The sequence below is a fragment of the Desarmillaria tabescens genome (genome assembly GCF_030435595.1).
Source record: "Desarmillaria tabescens strain CCBAS 213 chromosome Unknown EV420scaffold_34, whole genome shotgun sequence".
Taxonomy (NCBI): domain Eukaryota; kingdom Fungi; phylum Basidiomycota; class Agaricomycetes; order Agaricales; family Physalacriaceae; genus Desarmillaria; species Desarmillaria tabescens.
In genome coordinates this window covers 482584-503655 of record NW_026848333.1, presented here as the reverse complement: position 1 = coordinate 503655, position 21072 = coordinate 482584, and the positions used below count along the sequence as shown (strand labels likewise).

At 47.5% G+C, this 21072-nt stretch overlaps 7 protein-coding genes across 7 annotated transcripts; 3 read left to right on the top strand and 4 right to left on the bottom strand.

Moving 5' to 3' along the window:
- Positions 1–462: 462 nt before the first annotated feature.
- On the top strand, positions 463–1762 carry EV420DRAFT_1274424 (kinase-like domain-containing protein; the record flags this gene model as incomplete). The annotated part of the gene is made up of 5 exons (XM_060467837.1): positions 463–792; positions 842–1135; positions 1187–1225; positions 1274–1546; positions 1601–1762. The coding sequence occupies 5 exons, from the start codon at positions 463–465 to the stop codon at positions 1760–1762; spliced, it is 1098 nt and encodes a 365-aa protein (XP_060327601.1).
- A 1288-nt stretch (positions 1763–3050) lies between these two features.
- Positions 3051–4284, bottom strand: EV420DRAFT_1482654 (cytolysin; the record flags this gene model as incomplete). Its single annotated transcript, XM_060469916.1, has 8 exons — positions 3051–3293; positions 3347–3368; positions 3424–3436; positions 3492–3525; positions 3579–3651; positions 3704–3839; positions 3901–4082; positions 4136–4284. The coding sequence occupies 8 exons, from the start codon at positions 4282–4284 to the stop codon at positions 3051–3053; spliced, it is 852 nt and encodes a 283-aa protein (XP_060327600.1).
- A 1759-nt stretch (positions 4285–6043) lies between these two features.
- Positions 6044–6687, bottom strand: EV420DRAFT_1646353 (uncharacterized protein; the record flags this gene model as incomplete). Its single annotated transcript, XM_060477897.1, has 4 exons — positions 6044–6215; positions 6274–6329; positions 6386–6524; positions 6575–6687. The coding sequence occupies 4 exons, from the start codon at positions 6685–6687 to the stop codon at positions 6044–6046; spliced, it is 480 nt and encodes a 159-aa protein (XP_060327599.1).
- A 1907-nt stretch (positions 6688–8594) lies between these two features.
- EV420DRAFT_1274524 (NAD-binding Rossmann fold oxidoreductase) lies at positions 8595–9762 on the bottom strand (the record flags this gene model as incomplete). The annotated part of the gene is made up of 2 exons (XM_060467844.1): positions 8595–9227; positions 9277–9762. 2 exons carry the CDS (start codon positions 9760–9762, stop codon positions 8595–8597), a joined length of 1119 nt encoding a protein of 372 aa, XP_060327598.1.
- Positions 9763–10169: 407 nt separating this feature from the next.
- EV420DRAFT_1766563 (chondroitin AC/alginate lyase) lies at positions 10170–12112 on the top strand (the record flags this gene model as incomplete). Its single annotated transcript, XM_060480881.1, has 14 exons — positions 10170–10309; positions 10367–10417; positions 10469–10509; positions 10563–10739; positions 10790–10809; positions 10863–11009; positions 11062–11188; positions 11241–11290; positions 11348–11355; positions 11408–11546; positions 11604–11664; positions 11708–11893; positions 11945–11990; positions 12049–12112. 14 exons carry the CDS (start codon positions 10170–10172, stop codon positions 12110–12112), a joined length of 1257 nt encoding a protein of 418 aa, XP_060327597.1.
- EV420DRAFT_730027 (uncharacterized protein) lies at positions 12061–15419 on the bottom strand. The gene is made up of 14 exons (XM_060483244.1): positions 14860–15419; positions 14673–14812; positions 14482–14623; positions 14200–14433; positions 13976–14140; positions 13892–13929; positions 13777–13844; positions 13622–13719; positions 13557–13571; positions 13456–13512; positions 12995–13407; positions 12784–12944; positions 12352–12732; positions 12061–12289 (listed from the first exon to the last, which is right to left on the bottom strand). Exons 1-14 carry the CDS (start codon positions 15106–15108, stop codon positions 12207–12209), a joined length of 2244 nt encoding a protein of 747 aa, XP_060327596.1. The 5' UTR covers positions 15109–15419; the 3' UTR covers positions 12061–12206.
- Positions 15420–17929: 2510 nt separating this feature from the next.
- Positions 17930–20253, top strand: EV420DRAFT_729818 (uncharacterized protein). Its single transcript, XM_060483243.1, has 4 exons — positions 17930–17939; positions 17991–18051; positions 18100–18261; positions 18313–20253. Exon 4 carries the CDS (start codon positions 18317–18319, stop codon positions 20162–20164), a length of 1848 nt encoding a protein of 615 aa, XP_060327595.1. The 5' UTR covers positions 17930–17939; positions 17991–18051; positions 18100–18261; positions 18313–18316; the 3' UTR covers positions 20165–20253.
- The last annotated feature ends 819 nt before the right edge of the window (positions 20254–21072 follow it).

Genomic DNA, 21072 nt, shown 5'->3' with positions numbered 1-21072 from the left:
CGTTTATGAAGCACCCTTGGCGCATACATCCAGGTCAGCGAAATAAAAGACTTTTATCGGTTTTGGGACTTACATGCAGCTGATCAACAGCAATTGCAACCACGACATATCCGACTTGGTGACTTATCCTCAGCAGCAGCAGCTGGCTCTCGTGACGTCGCATCTCTGAACTACCTGCAGAAGGGGAGATTCATGTCGCATATCGATATTTACGCATCACAGAACACGTTGGTTGATGAGTGGGGGCATGGGAAGGCAGCAGGTTTATGTGAAGAACGAATACTACGCCATCTCAGCAAGGTCTCACGCTTGTGAGTGACTGTCTCCTCATCCGCGCTGTTTTTATCATCTTGACTAGTACAAAGCACCAGTGCCGGCCGAACACTCTAATCGGAGCCTAAACTCTGAGCTAGTCATCAGTGTGGCTTAACGCGTTGCATAGATTCCCTCACCGCAACCTCGATGTCCCCGGATGACGCTTCCAGGATCTGCAGCGAAACCGCCAGGAAGGAAAACACGGCACCCCTGTCTTCGGAGGAAGAGGATGGCAAGACCGTTGAAGGCCTACCTGAGGACTACGAAAGTTGGAGAGGACTAGACCACGACGCGTACGCAACAGTTTGGAGCAAATTCAAGGAGTTTTTCTCTGAGCGTGGATATCGACTATGGGATGAAAGTATTGGGAGGAACCTTTACACCGATCTGGAGGATGAGCCCATAACATGCAATGGATTCAAATTCCTGAACCCGCCATCTATCAAAAATACTCTTCTATACCAATTCAGAGCTTTCGTATGTCCCAACCTAATTCCGGCTTATGTACATGCTGATTTCCTTGTAGAATGGTCTCATGAATGCCTGTTACTGTTCTCGAGGCGGCGACAAGCTCGTTCGAGTTATGGTTCACAAAAACGTGGGCCAAAATGACCTGGATATTGTGAGGTCGCTATCGAGGTCTCGGCATATCTTGGCCGAGAACAATCACATTCTACCTCTTCTTGACGAGCTTCATTTTGGCGACATCGTATTCGGAGTGTTCCCCTTGCTGAAGGGACCTAATCTGTCTGGGGCAATGCATCTTGGCTCCTTGAACTCGGTTGATGATATAATGCATTTACTCCTCCAAGCTTTTGAGGTAAAGCACTATCGTTTTCTTTCGCAGCTTTCTTTGACCAATCACGTGTAGGGCGTCGCGTATCTGCACAAAAATGGCATTGCGCATCGAGTACGTTATAACGGTTCAGTATGCTTTCCAACGGCTAACCACCAACAGGACCTCTTTCTAACGAATTTCATTATGGAATGGTACCCCCAAAGCGGCAATTACAAGATGTTCACCCGACCGCGGGTGTATATCATCGATTTCGAGACCGCCATACAGTTCTCGAGTGACGAGGAGTCGGAGCGCGTGACCAGCACCTTCCCCGTACCAGACCGGTCCTGGTACGAGCGCCCTTTGGCTCCCGAACTCGAAATCCCTGATGCAGTGTATTGTCCGTTTCGGTTGGACGTGTGGCAGATTGCTACAGATATTCTGCGGTTCAAGGTGAGGATTTGTTTGTGAGGGGGTGTTTACGTGTTATTGACGCTGTGATTGAAGGTCAACCTCCCATCGGCAGTGGAGGTTTTTCGATCTATGAGTGTTGAGGATCCTGGGAAGCGGCCGGGTATACAGGAGGCTCTTGATGCGCTTGCAGAGTGTGTGGAGGTTATCCCGCCGAAAGAGTTGATGGCTATGAAGATGTTGGATGAGGATGACTAGGAGGGAGTCTCGATACAGCGGATGCTTGTCATACCTTCCTACTGACTGCATTGCAACATATCATATAAGTGCTATTGTCCTGTTCGCTGGTGACCGTTCCTCATTCTATCAGAGATTGGCTTCAAGTGGACAGGACGAGTAGGTAGTAGTACCGCAAGAGAGGAGTTTTCAAGGGAGAATGTAGCGTGGCCCGCTCGAGTGGAATATGGTAATTGATGAGTTACCCTAGCATGATTGTCACAAGGGCACCGAAGGAAACTACTGCGACAATTTTGTTCAGATTGTATTGTGGTAATAGTGCACAAAATTTTTCTAGATGCAGGTACTGCCGGAGCTCTGGTTAAAACAGGTACTTTTTCGACATGCACCTAGTTCTTTCTCCACTTACATCTGCTTGTCCTCGTTGCTGTAACGCAAGGTCCGTAATAAGCTTCTTGCAAGTACTTTCGTTCCAGGTAGATCCAGGAATTTCCAAGACGACAAACTCCTGCCGCCCACAGCAAGTCTGTAGCTTGTATGGATAATACAAGTCTATCCCAATGGAGTATGATGCTAGAAATATATAAATAACAGACAACATATACTAGAATATCTCAACAAAATAGAAAAAGTGTCGAGAAGCATTTCATGTGCCAGTTTATTCCGTCTCTCGAATGTTCACCTCGGGCATAAAATCATCGCAGCCTCATCCTCAAACTCCAAAGTCGAGCAAAAAAAACATATACGATGAACACTTCTGAAGGGGTTCCTAACGAGGAAGTCATGAAGAACGCTGAATTTACGAGTCTTGTTTCATTCGTACATAACTGGAACGGAAAATCAGATCGAAGGGACTAGAACACTTGATAAGTTGACGAAGATAGGCTGCTACGGGTATATCCGCTTTGTTGATGTACTTCCGCAGGTCTAGAGACGCTGAAAAGCATCAGCGCAATATTGGGTATATTAGTTTATCTATTTTGCTAAGGAATACATGCTCGACCTGCTAGTTTAGCGCGCATCTACCTTGCTTTACTATCACAATAGCTAAGTATCTCACAACAAAAGAAGGGGCCTTCTTCAAATGTAGCCCAAAACACTAAGCACACATAAAATGACATTTCGATGATCAACTCGTATACAATTGTACAAATCGGCCTAATGCTACCCAGTTCAACATGCCCCGGCTCTGAGCATCGCATCATTGACAAGGCCTACTGGAATCAGAAACCTATTTTTTTCGAGGGTTTTATATTTTTTTCAATACGGAGAAGGAAAAAAAAATCGGTTCAAGCTGTTGGTGGCGCAGTTACTGGTGGCCCTCCGGGGGAGTGTCGTCGTTCTTCGCAGGGAAGGCATACTGGAGCACGGTCCTCTTCCCATTATCAATCTCGGTGACGGTGGTGGGCTTGGCAAGCTTGATAACAGAGCTTGAAGCTCTCTGAGAGCCGTCATTACGGACGATCTCGTGAGAGAAACTGTTGCTCTGGCTCAGCCCATCGAAGACCATGGTGCCTCCCGGGGAGTTGAGATAATAGTTTGCCGAGAATCCCTATGTATGACGGCTTAAGCGTAATGAACGCTCAGAAACGGGAAAAGGCTTACCCAATAGTAGTGGTCGTTGTATCTGATGAAGCGCATTAGCTTGAAAGGGACTCTAATAACCTGTGGTAATTACAGACCTGTCACCCTTGGCTAATGGCCGGAGCATGTGAGTAGGATGGGCGGAGTGTGAATCGATGCTACTCACTAGCAATAAGTCCCCCGTCGCTGAGACCATACCTCTGAGGGTATAATTTCAGAAATAGAGCGATTCTGAAGTAACAATGACACGAACCAAGTTATAAGCCGATTTTCCGTTGGTGGTTAACTGAGTTCTCAGGATCGAGAGGGTCTCGCCCGGGCCGACGCTGCATACATGTCAATTACGTCTGTGAAAGACAAGATTGTGTGAGGACGTACGTGATTTCCCACACGTTTTGCAGGGTGTGCGTTGACTCTTTCGATTGGGTCGAAGCAGTCTCGTTGGAACTGGTGATGGTAAAATCGGAACTAGCAACAGACCCGATAGTGACCGACCACTGGAGACTGATAGATGCTGAAGATAGAAACAAATTATCAGCTGAGAGTCAAATCCAAGGTATCCGCAGAAAACTGACAGCTACGAGTAACACTGAGAGATGCCGTCTCGGTTGTAGACCAAGTTTCGGTCCAGGTCGTATTGAAAGGCTGCGAGTTGTTGCGATTGTCGTAATACCAGACAGTTGCCGTCTTTGAGGCGTTGTTGACAGTGTTACCGACCTCGTACGCGTCGCCTTTGGTCACATTGTAGCAGTACCAGCTATAGGGCGGGCGAGTTAGCTTCTAAGGGGAAAAGAGACCTTGTCTACATACCCCCAGTCTTCGGCGAAACCCTCGTTGAGAGCCATGTCGCCGAGCCCTTTCATGGTGTTTCCGCGCTGAGCATTGAGCGTGTTATAAACCTGCTGCTTGTACCAGCCGAGGTTCGACAGGTCTTCCCAAGAGGTTCTGACTCCGGCCATGATATGTAGATGTGCGAGATATCGTAGTAGGGTTGATGATATCGGGTCGAGGTGATATTGACTGAGGAAATGCATGACGTTTTTATACGTTGGAGGGTACCCTTCTCGGTACTTTCCCGATATCTTGTCCAAAGTACAGGATGAATGGAAGCTGTCGTTATTACCACAGATAACAAACACATAGGGCACATGCTCGCGCATCTGACGTCCATCGAATGTTCAGTGCTCACACCAGATGGGTTTACATACAGTCAGAATCATCTTGTCTTTGCTTGCGCCATTTGGGAGTCCAGAGCCTCGATACGTACTTTCCTCCGTCAGAGAACGCGTTCGCATCTTGATCGAAATGCTCACCGTAACTCAGCCTTTTTGTCATGCAGGCTGACTTTGAATCCAGTCTTGAGGACGTCATATACTCACACCTGAAAACTCTGGTAGCGCTCGTAAAGTGGTTGTATGACAGTGATGCCAAGTAGTCTTGACTCGGAAATTTTGATGAGCGAGAGTAATGGGCACTTCGAGCAGTGGTGGCGTTGTTCAACTGACTCTCCGGCAGTGGAGACGCCTAAGGCAACACGCTAATAATTGATGTCATTTCGTTCGATGAATTGAAACCCATGTCGAAACTTTCGTTCTTTAACACAACAACTTCCTCGATTCTCGGTTGTCAAGCGGAGGATAGTTGGCGGAGACCTTTATAATTGATGGTCAAAACAGGTGAATCCTAAACCAAGAAGTCGTACACGTACCTAGTCATTCAAGGAAGCAGGAGCCACAAGGCAATACCGAAATCAAGGTAGTCAGCAGGAGCACCTCTACGCAGACCTTTTTCCAATCTTCGTGAAAGTTTATGACGAGAACTACGGAAGTTTATTGAATATTACATCATTGTGAATGTATTGGAGTACACACGTTTGACAGTTCCCCGTCCTTGAATTGAGCGCTTGAGTTGAATGGGAGCACGGGTCCTCTCATCTCTTCATTTCCGTAGTCACCGACTGCAACTAGCCCTTCTCCTGCGTATCACACGACCACTGCCAACTCCAGACTGTAAATAATCAGCTTGACGATATCAGCACAACAGTGAACCCACATTTGATACCATACACCGGTCGGGCTTGTCGTGACTGGCTATAGGCAAGTTTCCGGGTATCGACTTTTGGACCAGCTCATCTCAAGTTTCCCTTGATCTCGGATGTCACGAACAGGAATGCGGAGTGGAAAATCGAAGTTCTCAATGGTGAACGCTGGGAGAAACTTGTACGCAAAGCTCGTACTCGAGCCTTCAAAATCCGCCAAGTTATTCAAACTTTTGCATCCTGGTCACCTCGCCGTCGTATTCTCGGACAGGTTGAATGTAACGATAACACGGATGCAAAAGACGAGAGATCCTGGGAAATGTCTTTGGCCTTATGACGGAAGAGTTCACTGAATATCCAGGAGTATCAAACTGTTCGCTATGAATTTGCAGGTGACACCATTTGGTCACGAACCAGCGGAGTCTGCACTTCAAAGTAAGATGAGAAAAGGCAATACATTTGAGTTCGCCACCACCTTTTCACGTCTGCGAGTATTCCTCGATCTCTGGACACGCTATCTGCGACTACATCCGTCGTGACGTTCCTATTGACAGACCATCCCCAATACAAGTCTCCAGCGGAACGAAGATTCATACTTGCATTAGCATACAGGCACCGATTCGATGCCGATTGTGTCAGTGGCAGTTGGAAAAGCATCGTAAGGTTGCAGGGTGACTAGGCTATGGCTGCTTTTCTGCGAACGAATGAAGTGACAAATGCTGGGCGGACAGCAAGGAGACGAAGGCAAGGAATGACAGGAAGCCGAACGAGGGGCTTGAGAGGTATCCTTGAAGGACGAATCGTAGCATGCTATTCAGAGCAAGGGCAATGCTGATGCCCTTTGGGAAAGCACTGAAAGAGACGTAAAAAAGAATTCGACCGTGAACATCGTTGAAGGCGCATGACGTACCCAGAAACAACTGGAACTATCCATGGTGTAACGAAAGCAGATCCACTGCCTTTATTCTACACTAAAGACACGTCTTATTAGCTAAAATTCTTAAGGAGGACAGGGTACGAACCTCCAGATTTATAATGATAAAGTCATTGAGCACGAGCTTTCTGTCCTTCTCGACGTGTTGATTCTGCGGCAGGACACTGCACTGTCGATGACGATGGAGCTTCTGTGCAGATGATGCAAAGGTGACGACGCATCTCAGTCTAAGTATTATAGGTCAAACCGAGAGCCATGATGAAGCAAAATGGATTACCTAAGAACGAGTTCCCCATCGACAACTTTCATGGCTGATGATCTCGGCGAAGGTAAGGGTGTGTAGAGCGCGTTGTATCCCTTATATAGCGCCAGGGTAATCATCACCAGCATGCGCGTCCTGCGATAAACCTAGCACTACGACCAAATTGCCGTTAGGTATTGTCTCAGGAAAAACAGCAACAAGTACCTTGGCTCATCTGAGCGTTTTCCGGAATTTGCGTAGGAGGGACTAGATTGAAAGCGACCGAGAGGATGGATGAGAAGGAACGGTTCTAAATTCTGGAGGGGAAAGGGTGGTTGGTCACCTGCGAATGGCATATCCTCATTCAAGGATAGTTACGGGCCCTTCACATACTTCAGCAATCTGGCCAATTTAGAGAATGGTATTCAGCGCACCAAGTCTCTGTATCCAGGTGGACCGAGCACCACCGGGAAAGGGTATACTTGCCATTAAGAATCCGTGGGGTCAGTAGACTGCATGCCACATTAGTATAAGGTAAAAACTATGGTTCATTCGTACGCACCTTGGCCTGAGAAGACCAAACTCGTTCCCGCTGACTCTCTTGGCGTTCGAGAACCCATTTTGTAAGTAAAGTGTCACGTCTGCGAGAGTAGCACTTTGAGAAGAGAAAACACCTTTTACATATCGTCAACGCTGGAAGAGGATACATCATGGCAGTGAAACATCAAGTGCGATTGCTCGGGAAACAGTGAGGAGAATCGTCCATTTTCGAACTTGAAAGCAGAACATCTTCAGGACCGTATTTGGCATAAAGAGAAACAAAACGAACCCTTCATCTCTGGCAGTCTCCCTGTTTACGTGCCCGTCTCGCGTCTCCACCTTTTGTTTGGCGAACAAAGATACCTGTCGTCCGAGGCGATCGAAGCCAAATTTCTAGGCATATAACGGCAAAAATTAGCAAGAACCTGTCGTGCAGTTGATTCGACCATCTCCACATATACGACCTGTTAATGATTGTGCATCTGCCTTTTCGAACTAATCATCAAACGTGTCCCGTGACGTGTATCGACCCAATGTCCATGGACTATACTCTTGCCATTGGGGAAAAGATTGTATTCGCGGCTCCGACATCCAGATCATGAGAGCCCGGTTGTTAAGGATACGCCTGGTTCAACAACGCCGTCAGGTTACAAGTTGAACAAGGTCAGAATATGTTGTCGTCGCTGTTGCAGTCGAACTACTCTGACAGTGACATGGAAGTATGGAACCAATGAAAGCTATTGGTTTCGCCGACCTGGATATATGTTCCAAGCGAAATCGCGACGTTGTTTTCACTGTTAGTGGATGTTGAGGGCAAGAGGCGAGTACGGTAGACCGGTCCGAGCCGGCAAGTTCCAGCTGCCCTTTTGGGACGCGCTATCTCTTCCTCCTTCCAAGTTCCATGACTGTCGTCTCACTGGTTCGTCCAAATTCTTCTCTTGCATTTGCTCTTTTGGCTCTTTTATCCTCATCTTCGCCACAATGAGAAGCTACGACGCGTCGATTTCCAGAACTTGTTCTCCATTGGCCGTTGCCGAAATAATCACTGGCCATCCTTCAGACGCTTCGTCGGTGCTTCTTCATCTGAATGACGCAAATCTAGGGTTGGGTAGCGGGTACGTCACGATTTGCTTCCTTGGATGCATCTATAACATAGAAGCTTATCGGCTTTTTTCTGCAGAGATTTTGCTCCAATGTTTGTGGCATTTTCTTGATCTGCCGGGAATGCCATAGAAGCTCTCTGCTCCAGTACGTTATATCTACATTGAAATCACTCAATACCTCTCCAGATTAACGAGAAAAATCTCCAGAAGATTTGCGAAAGAAGAATTGACCTACTAAGAAGGAGGAAGATAAAGTCGACGTTAGGGAACGACCATTTTCAAGGTGTGTATATCCCTGACTTGTACCAAAGCCGTTACATAAATCTATCTTCAGCATATATGAACAAAAGAGCACGGAATTTGACTTTGTCTGCATATATTATACACCGGTGCGCTGTATGCTCTTCCAACAATTACAGACTAACCCTAACGCCTCCCTCAGCACTCCTCCAAATGGCGTCGATTATACTCTTGATCTTAACCGCATGTTGCAAGTTGGGATAGTCTCCCTCGCCTTCGCCCTTCAAAATTTCCTCCCAGGCTCTACCCTCATTTGTCTTACCATCTTCTTCGACCTTCACCTCCTCGCCGTTCACCCAAAGCTGCGTTGGCTCATACATCTCCACGAGGGCTGCCCAGGGATGCTCGCTTTCGATTCTTATACTACCTTTCGATCCGTCAATAACCCATACAAGCGGAGTCGCAGCCTTCACATTGGCAGGGGTCTGGAAGCCTGCGCGCCAGTGCAAGCTCATTACCGCACCGCTCTTTAGCGTCCCTGATACGGCTACCTGTGATGGTCCGTCAACAGGGACAACATCACCGGTGGGCGTGCCATCAAGATTGACTACTTGGGATGAGGCGTGCTGAACGACTGCGGTCGCAGATACGGTACTAATTGGTCCAAGAATATACGTGAATGCCTCGAGAAAATGGCCTCCAGGGATATCGAGAAGTGTTGCGCCGTTATCCTTCTTCAACAAGTATTCACCTCCTTTAAACACTGCTGGTCCCCATGGCGCATGCGGACCGGATATTCGTGATGTCTGCCATCAATGAGGAAATCGCTACGTGATATTACAAAGGTTTACACACCATACTCGTCGACAAAATGTCTCCAATCTCCCCTTCCTCAACCAGTGTCTTCACCTTGCGAAACAATGGGCTCTGTCTGGCTTGAAGTCCAACGATCGTCCGGATCCCCTTCTCCTTTGCTAGGTCAGCGAGGAGCTTCGTCTCCTTCAATCCTCTCCCAGCCGGCCACTCAATGAAGAGATCCTTCCCAGCTTCAATGGCCTTTGTGGCATTCTCTACATGATTAGGTGTCTTCACTGACACAGTGATCATATCCAGGCTGGGATCTGCAGTGATGGACTCAGGCGTATGATACCCCTTCACCGTGGTTTCCGTGGTTGAATATTTCGCTGCACTTGTCGCAGCAGACGTTGGGTTCGTCGTGGATACGGCAAGAAGCTTGTAATGTGACGAGAGAGGCGGAGCCAGAAGGGGAGGTACAAGATTCGTGGACGCCCATCCTTTGGTGGATAGGCCGATAACACCCAGGCGAATCGGTTCTGTCATGGTGGTCGAGAGAAGAGAAGAGCAATTTCTCGTCTTTATGTTATCATCTCTAGGGAAACTTTCGCGGAGATTTCGCTGCGTATTAGTGATCATTTTGATATCCCGAGATTGACAGCATCTCGTTTAGTCATTCGGCCGGTATTGGATCGACGATCATTATCCTGAAGACTACGCCACCGCCGATGGCCAGAACCACCTCTGGGTTGTCGAGTTCGCGATAATTCGCGTGCAAGTGTTACTTCTCCCAAGCAAACCTCTTTCATGTGGCCAAGCACGCAAATCATGCGTCATGAGACTCCGTTTGGATCTCAAATGCTTCTTTCTCCAGCTGACCAACTGGGATGTCACTGTTCATCCACGGCACCAGCACATCGCGTATTACTCGAAGCATCCCATGAATCCTCTCTATGTTCCTTTTTCCCGGTCCGGCCGGCCCTCGTTCTGCCTCATATATACCACACAAGTCTCTTCCGTCCACCGTAGCAGTCACTATGCGGTTGTTTTTGCTAGTTGCGCTTGGATGTGTGTGTCGACTGGTCTTGGCACAGTGCGTACACTTCTTCTATGAAAACCTATACTCCTGTGCTGACATATGAATCTATAGAGTCGGCCCGTACTACCCAGTATCATTTGACCTCCCTTTCACGAAGAGATAGTAAGCACAATTGGCCAATATCAGCTCATCCGAAGCTCACTCCTCCCGTAGCCCGAGGGAGTTTGTACATCCAGGACTACTCCACACGGCTGGTATATTGTCCTCTTTCTCGCACCCCTGTCGTATTACGGACGACTCATAACAGACGACTTCACTCGTATCAAGAAATACGTCTTCGAGGAGCCCACCGAGCCATGGGTCTCAGCCTTTGCCAACTTTTCTGCAAATCGCTTTGCCCAATCCGATTATACGATGGCTGGTCCGGCTTCGTATGTTCAGCGTGGGTCGCCGAGCTCGTCGTCCTGGACGTGGTGGCAGAATGGTCGGCGTTGTTGTTATAATTCCTCTAATTAGTCGCTGACTGAAATATAGATGCTCAGGGAGCGTACTACGTATGCTGCCCTTGGGAGTTGCTGTTCTCTGCGGCTAACTGGACTATCTTCAGAACGCGCTGATGTGGGCAATCACTAATGATGAAGCACATGCACGGAAGGGTATCGAGATACTCACTAGATGGGCCAGCGTCTTCACTGTCGTGAACGGGACGGATTCTCAGCTTGCTGCAGGTCTGCAGGGACAGCTTTTCGTCAATGTATGGGCCCCATTGTTTTCATTGTCGTCAAGAATGACTGACATAGATATAGGCAGCGGAGATTCTGCGATACCTTGGACCAATGAATACCACTGATTACGCGTCCGTCACGGCGATGTTCTTTAGAGCTGTTGCACCGGCTTTAGTTCCAGTTGGGCAGGCGAATTATGGCGTCGCTGGTATGGTATCCCTTTACCGAATGCCGATGGACTGAACTTATGCAGATTGTAGCCATACAAACTCTGGCGTCATTTGCAGTAGCTTTGCATGATGTTACGATGGTACGTCTTGTGTCTTGGTCATAGAGTAGTACGGTTGCTGACGATGATACCGTGTAGTGGAACAGGTATATGCCGAACAAGATCGACTACCTCGTCCTCATTGATATCCCCTTCAAGTGCAATGGACAGGATACAGAACGATCCCTGCGTAGGCTTACCCTTTCTATTCCATCCTGAAACGGGCCAAAACGTCGATTCGGGACGCGATCAGGGCCATAGCCAGGTAGGAACGGCGTGGTTGGCGAGTATGGTGAAGGTGAAGCCGTTTCGTGGCCGAACTCGCGATACTGGTTCGCTGATGGCTGTGGTATAGATAATTGAAAATCAAGGCTTCCCAGAAGTGTGGAATATGGCGGACAACCTTCTTCTGAAAGGTATGGCTGTTCTTTTCTTCTCCACGCGTACTGATGAGTGTAGGATACGAATACTTGGCTCGGTATAATATGGGAGACGATGATGTCCCGTATGACCCCAGCTGGGCGCGTTGTCAGGCGGTTTTGGTGAATGGACCATGGACAGAGATTTCGAATGCTTCGCGTGGAGTGCAAGATGGTATCTTCGAGTTGCCGTACGCGAAATATGTGGTAAAGATGGGGCTTGAAGGTCAGTTTCTGCTCCTGGCATCGTGGAAGAGTCGTGCTGATGATGCTATAGCTCCGTGGGTGACTAAGGCTGTGATGGCAAATCGACCAGAGCAGGGGTAAGTTTATCTTACATTTTGCAGCAGAATCGGAGCTGATGATTGATTGCAATTACAGGACGGCTGATACGCCTGGGTTTGGAACGCTCTTGTATAATTTGCGCTCTAGTAACAGCACGTAATGCAGCTATGTACTGTGACGGTAAAACTTTGGACTATTTACCAATGGTTTATTCTTACTATACCAAGTTGGAGACCTCGATAGAACCCTATATTCTACTCTGTAACAACTGCGGCAGATGTTTTGTTAATCAAGTCCCCCCCACCTTCCCTCTCGATACTACGTGCTCGAACGACATCTGGGTTCAATCATAAACCAGCACAATAAATTAGAAGAGAATTACATATATAGAACACTAACCGGTAACACCGCCGCCAGTTTCATCAAATATTTCAAAAGGAAACAAGCCGAAATAGTGGCATATATCTGCTCCTTCCAGAACAGGATCGAACCCACACATAGCTGCTAATTCACGTACACGCGCTGGGGCTCCTTCGATGGCCTGTATTTTATAAGATACCAACTGAGCACTCATGTCGATTCTAGCTGAGAGGATTTGCTCTGCTTCTTCGGGAGGTATTGGGGTACCATTTGCGACGAAACTGAAAGGCCATGACATCTCGGAAGGTGATCGTGAAGTGATGGCAGGGGCATTGAATATCACCGACACTGAGAGGGTATCCAGGTCATGTTTTGGTAAGGAGTTTATATTTGGTTGGATATGGAGGTAGAAAGTCACATCTAGATCCCATGAATCAGCCAAAAACATCATACTGATAATATTACAATAACCTTCTCTCAGGTCTGATATCGGATACGGCCCCTGCTCTTTCAGTAGTGTCTGTGCAAACCAGGAAAATGCAAGCCTCTGGTAGTTCTTTCGATCACTAGGAAAGACCGAAAAGGAGTAGATCTGATTTGGAGATAATGACCAATGTATGGATGTCGTTTTGCTTTGAAAAAGTTTCAGTAAACGCAGAGAAAATGATGAGATGCGACAAACTTCAAATGCCTTGAATTGCTTCGCTCCGAGTCTCTGGTCCACTCTAAGGTCCACTCCTCTAAATCACCCACCACTCTCCCATAGCTAACAAAACCTGGATATCCAGGACAGCTTTCGGGATAATCGAAACATCGCCATGTGTTGCGTCCGAACAACAAGTGAATGCTCTCATAGATTTGCCAAAGGTAGTCTTTCTGTAAACTCGTAGGGCATGAAAATACATGCTCCAGATGTGGTAGATCCAGATCATCACTTCCCTTTGTACCCTCTCTGGTACACATAACCACTGACACTCGGGAGCACCCCAAATGCAGGACAAAAGATTTATAGAAGTGATCATTTAGAGTTAAATCATCGAGGATGACTCGCCCTTGTTCATTGAAGCAGTTGTAGGAGATTGGCATTCTCTGTGGCTACCATAAGTCATGCAGTTGTTTAGTGAAGAAGTGCATTTCACTCACGTCTTTGTCTTCCTGCCGTCGCACCCAATCTTGTCCGGCTAGGTAGTTTGCTATGGACTGAAACAGATTAATGCTTCAGCGGTCTAGAAAGGTTGCTATACCTGCAAATCATTGTACTAGGTAGGCTAAGTCGCACAGAGAAATCCATAGATGAACGACGTCTCACCATTCCAACATAGAAAAGAAGCGCCTCCATTGTGCCCAACATTGGTCTACGTTCCATGATATCCTTATAATTGTACCTTTTTCTTTCGTTCGCATTTCCTAGAAACATACGAGATGAATCAAGCTGGACACACTGCCAGTCAGGCGGAAAATCACCGTGGAACACAAGAGCTGGAAACATTGGTACCATGCATACACCAAAAAGTTGGGTAATATTTGGATGCCTAATTCAAGGTCGAAGTAAATCTAGTGATAAACGCGTTCATCGAACCTCAAGTGAAGTCTTTGATCTACTTCTTTTTGAAATTGCTTGAAGGGATAGACTATGTTTAAGCGTAGAGGAAGCTTAACATACTTGTATCACTTGTTCTTTCTGATCAGCCGGAACTCGATAAACACGAACAATTTTTGGGCGGTCATCGATGGTTGCATCATATTCATCAAAATCAGAGTTCTGTTGCCATGAGTCGCATGGGATCGGCGCCCTGATGTATATGTCTCCTGGAACGAGATTTCGGACCTGAAAAAGGAGATATTAAGAACCTGAAACATGTTACATGTAACTAAAACATCGCGTACCACCCCCTTATAAATACCTCGTTCACGGAAGGCCTGAACTAATGCCATCTGAAGCTTTTCCATGTTTTCGTTCTGCGTGATGCCCAAGGTGAGCATCTCTGAAGTATTGTCCTTGATGAGCGACGTGACAGCCCTCTCTGATGCCTCCACTAGACTAGTGAGAGAGCCGAATTCCGTACTAACTTGATCCTGGACATCGGATAGGATCAGTCGCGTTGTGGTCGTCGTACGAATCTGCGGACTGTTCAAGAGCAATTGCAGCGATAATGACAAGACACATACCAGGAAGTCTTCCTTAGTCGCTTGTATCCGCAGCCGGTAAGTGCTAATGTCATCAGAGATCTTCTTCGCTCTGAAAAATCGCCGGATTCTGCGAGGCGACCTCTTTTCGCTGTTCAACTTGGAAAGGAGATCAGTCATGTATCTGTGTGTCAACGTGAGGGGATTCAGATTGTAAATTTAGGTGAGCTCACGTCTGAAATTCTACACAAATTCCCTGGAAATGTGAGGCGCTAGTTGGGCCGTGTTCGATTACAGCGTCCCTCACAGCAACCAACGTGTTCACAATACTCTCAGCTAACTCTCGCAGATTGCTTCTATTGTCTGCGGCTTTCTACATGTCTCATTAGCGAAGAGGCAGGGGAAATAATCACGACATGCCTGAATAATCTCGAGGACGGCTACCACACATAGAGCGGTACCCTTGATGAAAGGAAAGGGAGCCATTTCGCCTGCCGCAGCGATCAGTTTTGCGGCCTGGAGACATGAATCGATACCAGACATAGTAGTAGAACGAGAAGACTTGGAGAGAAGTACTGCACCGTATAAGTCTAGTTGTGTTTTAGGTTCTGATCGGCGTTGCAAGATTTGGATTGTTGTGGTCTTTGACAGTTCGTCGCATAGGGACATGGCCGTAATGATATTCAGTCATCGTTCGAATGCCGACGGCGTACGATGAGTTTTCGGGGTCGCTGACGTCGGTAGACGAAGCATCATACGAGCATTGTTCCTGTGGAATAGCCACCATCCTCAATGAGGGCCTATAGTTCCCATCGGCTGCACTATGGGAGAATGCTGCCCTGGTTATGCTGCTTCGCTCTCCATAGCTGTAATAAAAACACGTTGTCGAGAGCCACGTAGGCAAGTAGAATAGAGGCATCTCTGCTGATTTGGTTATATCTCCGCAGCCTGTAAAAGGCGCAAGGATATGGAGCGAATTTAATTCATAAATCATACATGGGATCTAGAGAGTTGCAGCTTCTTGATTTCTGCGTGCTTGAATTCGAAATGCTGTAACAGATACGCTGAAGAAATCCAAGGCAATGCTGATATTCCGAGGACGGGCTGATGGGTTATTTGAGTTCGCCTTACTATTGCGAAAACGGGCAGCAAAGGAGCATGGTTCCTGTTGCCCTCGCGGGTGCCTAGCTAGCTTTGACTCGTTAAATTCAAGGTTGATGGACGGGTCGAACCGAAATGCTGAGTACTGTAGAGCTCAAGCTGGCGAGGAGATCGCGGTCATGATTTAAGGATTAGTCTCTGCGGCATTCTCGATAACTCGACGGTCTCCGGCTGTACGACAAGTTAATGGCTGCGGAGTATCGTATCTGGCCTCTTTCGACATCTCTCAAACCCATATTCTCGCTTGATACCCTCAGTCGTAGGTGATGTCTGCGAATGATATTGCCTCGGCCAGACCATAACAATAATCTTTGGAGCCTGAAGCCTCTCTGCAGTGATGGAACGCAGGACGAAGGGGTACGGGTTACGGAGAGCAGATCAAGCACGTATACTTGAGGTTGTCGAGGAAAGCGAGTATCCCTTGTGAGCGGAGGTGGGGTGACGTCTGCTATGCGGTGCATGGAGATTGCGTCCCGGAATTTGAGGTATGAGGAGCGTTTGAATCTGAAGGTCATCCGGAAGCAGCTCTTCTGGTAATGGTTGGCGGCGTATATCTTAAGATAACAGTGAAGTAACTAGCTGTTAGATTAACCAGGTAATAAAATAGCATAAATGAGAGAAAAAAATTACTCACAAGCTAGGTAGACGGTATCGTGTTTATCTTCCGACCCTAACATCGTATACCTGCTACCTTTCCATGCCCCTCCCACTCAACTAACCATCGAACGTGTTCCGTGATGCGTAAAACCAATGGCCACGGGTTAAATCCTGTGTGAAGAGACAATATTCACAACTCTGCCGTCCATGCCAGAGCATTACCAGATTCCATTCGCTGAGGATAAGCCTGGTCCAAGAACACCGCGAAGCTGGATATATCAGAATATGTTGTCGTTGCTGTTGGTGTCGAGCTATTTGGATAGTGACACGTAAGTATTGAAGAAGTAAAAGCGAGTGATTCCGCTGACTTAGATATATGTTCCAGGTGAAAATCGCGACGGGATTTTCACTGTCAGTGAGGATGATGGGGGTAAGAGGGCGAGAACGGTACACCGGTCCGAGTCGGCGAGCTCTAACTGCCCTTTTGGGACTCGCTATCTCTTCTTCTTTCCTTGACTGTCGTCGTCCAAATCTATCTCTTGCATTTGCTTGTACGACTCTTTTATCCTCATCTCCGTCACTATGATAGGATATGATGCGTCAGCTTCCAGGACTTGCTGTTTTCCACTGGTCGTTGCCGAAATAATCATGCTTGATACATACTTCTTCACTTGAACGATGTAAACCTAGGGTTGGGCATTGGTACGACGTGTTTTGATTCCTTGGATGCACATACTAACGTGTAAGCTTATCTATTTTCTTCTGCAGAAAATTTGCTCTGATGTTTGAACTCCTTGGAAGCGTTCTGCTCCTGTATGTGATATCTACATTAACATAATTCGATATTTCTCCATGCTGAAGATGACCATAGAGAATATTTGCGATGGAAGAATATGTATAGGAGAAAGATTCATGTAGTCGAAGCCGGGGCAAGGCCGTGGGCGTCTTCGAAGAGCCTACCGAGCCATGGGTCTCTGCGTTTGCCAACTTTTCTGCAAATCAATTTTGCCCAATCCGATTATACGATAGCTGCTCCAGCTTCGTATGTCGAGTGTGGGTCGCCGAGCTCGTTGTCTTGGACGTGGTGGCAGAAAGGTGGGTGGTAATGTTTTAACTCCTCTAATCAGTTGCTAACGGAAATTCAGATGCTCAGGGAGTGTACTATGTAGGCTGACGTCGATGGAGTTTCTATTCTCTGCGGCTAACTGGACTGCTTCCAGAACGCGCTGATGCGGGGAATCACCAACGATGAGGCACACACACAGAAAGGAATTGAGATACTCACTAGGTGGACTAGCGTTCCCACTGCTGTAAACAGGACGGATTCTTAACTTGCTCCTGGTCTTCAGGGGCAGCTGTTAGTCAATTTATGCGCCCATCGTTTTCATTGTCGTCAAGGGTTACTGACATAGATGTAGGCGGCGGAGTTTCTGCGATATCTGAGACCAATGAATACGATGGGGTTATGGTAAGGTTCTTTAGATTTTTCACACCGTCTTTCCAGTTGGACAGGCGAGCTACGGTGTTGCTGGTATGTTCCCCTGTTTCCGGAGGCAGACGAACTGACGCACCTCGTGTCTTAGTCGTGCAGTACTACGTTTGCTGACGTCCATACCGTGTAATGTAATTGGTATGCTGATCAACTCCCATTACTTTGTCCTCTCTGATGTCCCCTCGAAGTGCAATGGATATGATACAGAACTACCCCTGCATAGGCATAGTCAAGTGGCTGGCACGGCGTGGTAAGCAAGTATTGTCAAGGTGAAGTCGCTTCGCTAACGACTGTGGTACAGATAAGCCAGAAACAAGGCTTCCCATAGGTGTGGAATGTGGTGGACAACCTTCTTCTGAAAGGTATCTCCGTTTCTCTCTTCTCGACGCGTACTGATGAGTGTAGGGTAGGAATACTTGGCTCGGTATAGTACGGGAGACAAAAGTGTCCCGTACGACCCTAGCTGGGCTCGCTGTCAAGCTGTTTCGTGAACGGGCCGTAGTCCGAAATTTCGAATGCTTCGTGTGGAGTGAAAGACGGTATTCTCCAGTTGCCGTACGTGGGGCTTGAAGGTCGGTTTCTTCTCCTGGTATCGTGGGAGGGTCGTGCTGATGATACCATAGTTCAATGGGTGACCAAGGGTGTGATGGAAATTTGGCCAGAGCAAGTCATCCATCCGGAGGCGACATCCGTGTGACATATACTGACCAAATACTGGCTCGTACGTACCGTATGTTCACGAGCTCTTTCCCAAAACACCAGTGTCACACCACCTTTTCCCAGAGCGAAACGCTCAAGTCTCAGTCTGCCGCAAGTCTGCCATTTGCTTTACACTTATTTATTCGTGTTTCATCTCCTGAGACCTCGAGAACGCTCTCAAACACACATTCCCCCCTTACAACTCCCATGGCCCAAATTCAAGCCTCCATCACACTTTGTAGCAACTGCGGCCACTCGTTTAATACCAAAGTTTCTTCTCTTCCTCTCGATGTCGATGCATATCTACGATCCGGAGCACAGATCGTTCCTAAATTGGAAGAAGAAGCGTATTCGAAAACTCTCTCAGAACTACGAAAGAAGTTATCCCAGTACAATTCGCACATATCCAACTTGAAGTGTATCGTGGAGAATCTCGAAGCTGGGCGCCAGTTGATCAGGAAGTCGGTTAGGAAAGTCCGATCTCTTGTTGCACCCATTCGAATGCTGCCCCTGGAGGTCCTTTCCATCATATTCGAATATGTCCGCATTTCCCTACCGTTCTATGACGGGCACAATGAGAGGCGAGTCGCATCCAAAGGACCATTTCGCCTCTCCGCTGTCTGTGCATATTGGCGTGACATATGTCTCTCTTTACCTCAACTTTGGACATCTATATTCGCCAACGCCAACAACTCAGACCTATTACCTTGTTTCAAAAACCTGTCAAAATTGGCCGAAGAGCGTTCTTGCCAGCTCCCATTATCCCTTGATGTATCAGCACAGTACACAGCTCCGCACCTATATCTTAACGTTTTGTGGAGCCACTATCACTTCTTGAATTCCTTGTTCTTCGGCTTCGGCAACAGTACGATTAATTTGCGCCGCCTGAAGAACATCTCCCTAGAGTTGAATTTCAAGTTCAATAATATAGTGCTAGACGAAAGCCGCATTGAATTTCCGGAACTGGAACATCTCGAGCTCTCCGGATGTTTGGAAGCATTCCCTAACGAGGTTGTCATCGGTATATTTGCGCATGCTCCGAAATTCCATACTCTGTCTTTGGGCAATTTCTCCGATATCGTGCATTTCCGGTTGCCGGACGAACAGATCACAACGATCCATTATTCCGGTTTTCGATCGCGGAACATCGACGCTTTGGAGCGCCACAAGAGGTTCCCCAATGTTACCACAGCTACTTTTCATCGCTGTAATCTTGATTTGCTCAATACAGGCGACCTTCCCTTCCGGAAGCTGCTTCTAGAAGATGTGCTGCTAGATAATCATGTCAGAGATCATATTTCACAAACGACGATCCCGTACCTCACTTCCCTCGAGCTGGTCAACACTGATCACGAAGTGTACCGTAACGCTTACAAGGCAGACGTATTTCGCAACCTCGTACAACGCGTCTCCCAGTCTCTCACAGAGCTCACGCTCACCACTGTTGATTTCCTCTCCACTGATGCGCTTCCCATCCTTCGCATGGCGCCGAACCTCTTGAGGTTATCCATCGTGGAGCAAAACAAGGTCCAGATGCGTCTCATTACTCCCAATTTCATACAAGGGCTTTATGATCCAGGGATGCTTCCAGAGTTACGGCATTTGCAGCTTGTCTGGTCAGACAGCGTGAATGAGGCCGCTGTTATGGGTATGGTTGAGCATCGGGCGTTCGAGTCTGTTGTTATAGGTGTGAGGATGGGAGGCACGCTCAGACGGGATACGTTGGCTAAAGTCTATGCTCTTCGAAAACGGGGTACAATAATAACCCTCTGGTAGAGAAGACCGCGGGAATGCATATACACATACGAGTTAACATTGTGATTTGTTGTGTGTAGGCTCTACCGTCTCGTACAATGCTGTGAACAAGAAACCTCTGAGTTGGCTAATTTTGAGTTCATCCAAGCGGCGGACACGTGTGTGTTTCCTGCATTCCATCGTATTCGACGTTCAATTTGAGAAGATAGTGCGACACGCATTAATGAGAGGGGTTAGAAGACGTGTCGGTCCGATCACCCGGTCGCAGGCTCTGTGCTTCCTACTACCATCATCGACGTGACTCCCCTCTTTTTCTGGTCCCGGCTTTCCTCTTCCTGCCTTCTGCTTTCCGTAACGAACCAATATTTTTGTCTACTCTCGTGTCTATCGCCAAGATTTATACCTTGGCCTCGAGAGCAGCGCAGAATCATCGCGGATTTGGGGTATCAGGTCTGTTCTTTCGTAGGATGTGTGTATCGTAAAACTTGACCTGTTTCCTCTGCAGATATCTCGCGAACAAGACGGCTTCTATGAGCTCGACCCCGCCCACCGACATTTCACAGATTTTCTCCACTCAATTCGATGACGTGGATCGAACAACGATTGTTCAGGAGTGCTTGAAACAGGGAAGAAAAATGCCAGCGGAGGGCCGTCCTCTTTCTTGATGACATAGCCTTCATCGATCCTGGTCCGTGAGCTGGCTGTATGTGTAAACATTGGTGTTTGTTGGGCCGCCTCGGTGTGTTTTTCTTACCGCCATGAAACAGTTCCAAGATCTCATTACTATCTTTAGGAAGGCCTTGGAAAGGGCAGTACTATGAACAAGTGCTCAACGTGAACTCAATGCGATCACGCCGTTTTGTACTGAACTCACAATATCAGTTCATTAATAGCTGTAGTACAGATAATTGAAAACCAAGGCTTCCAAG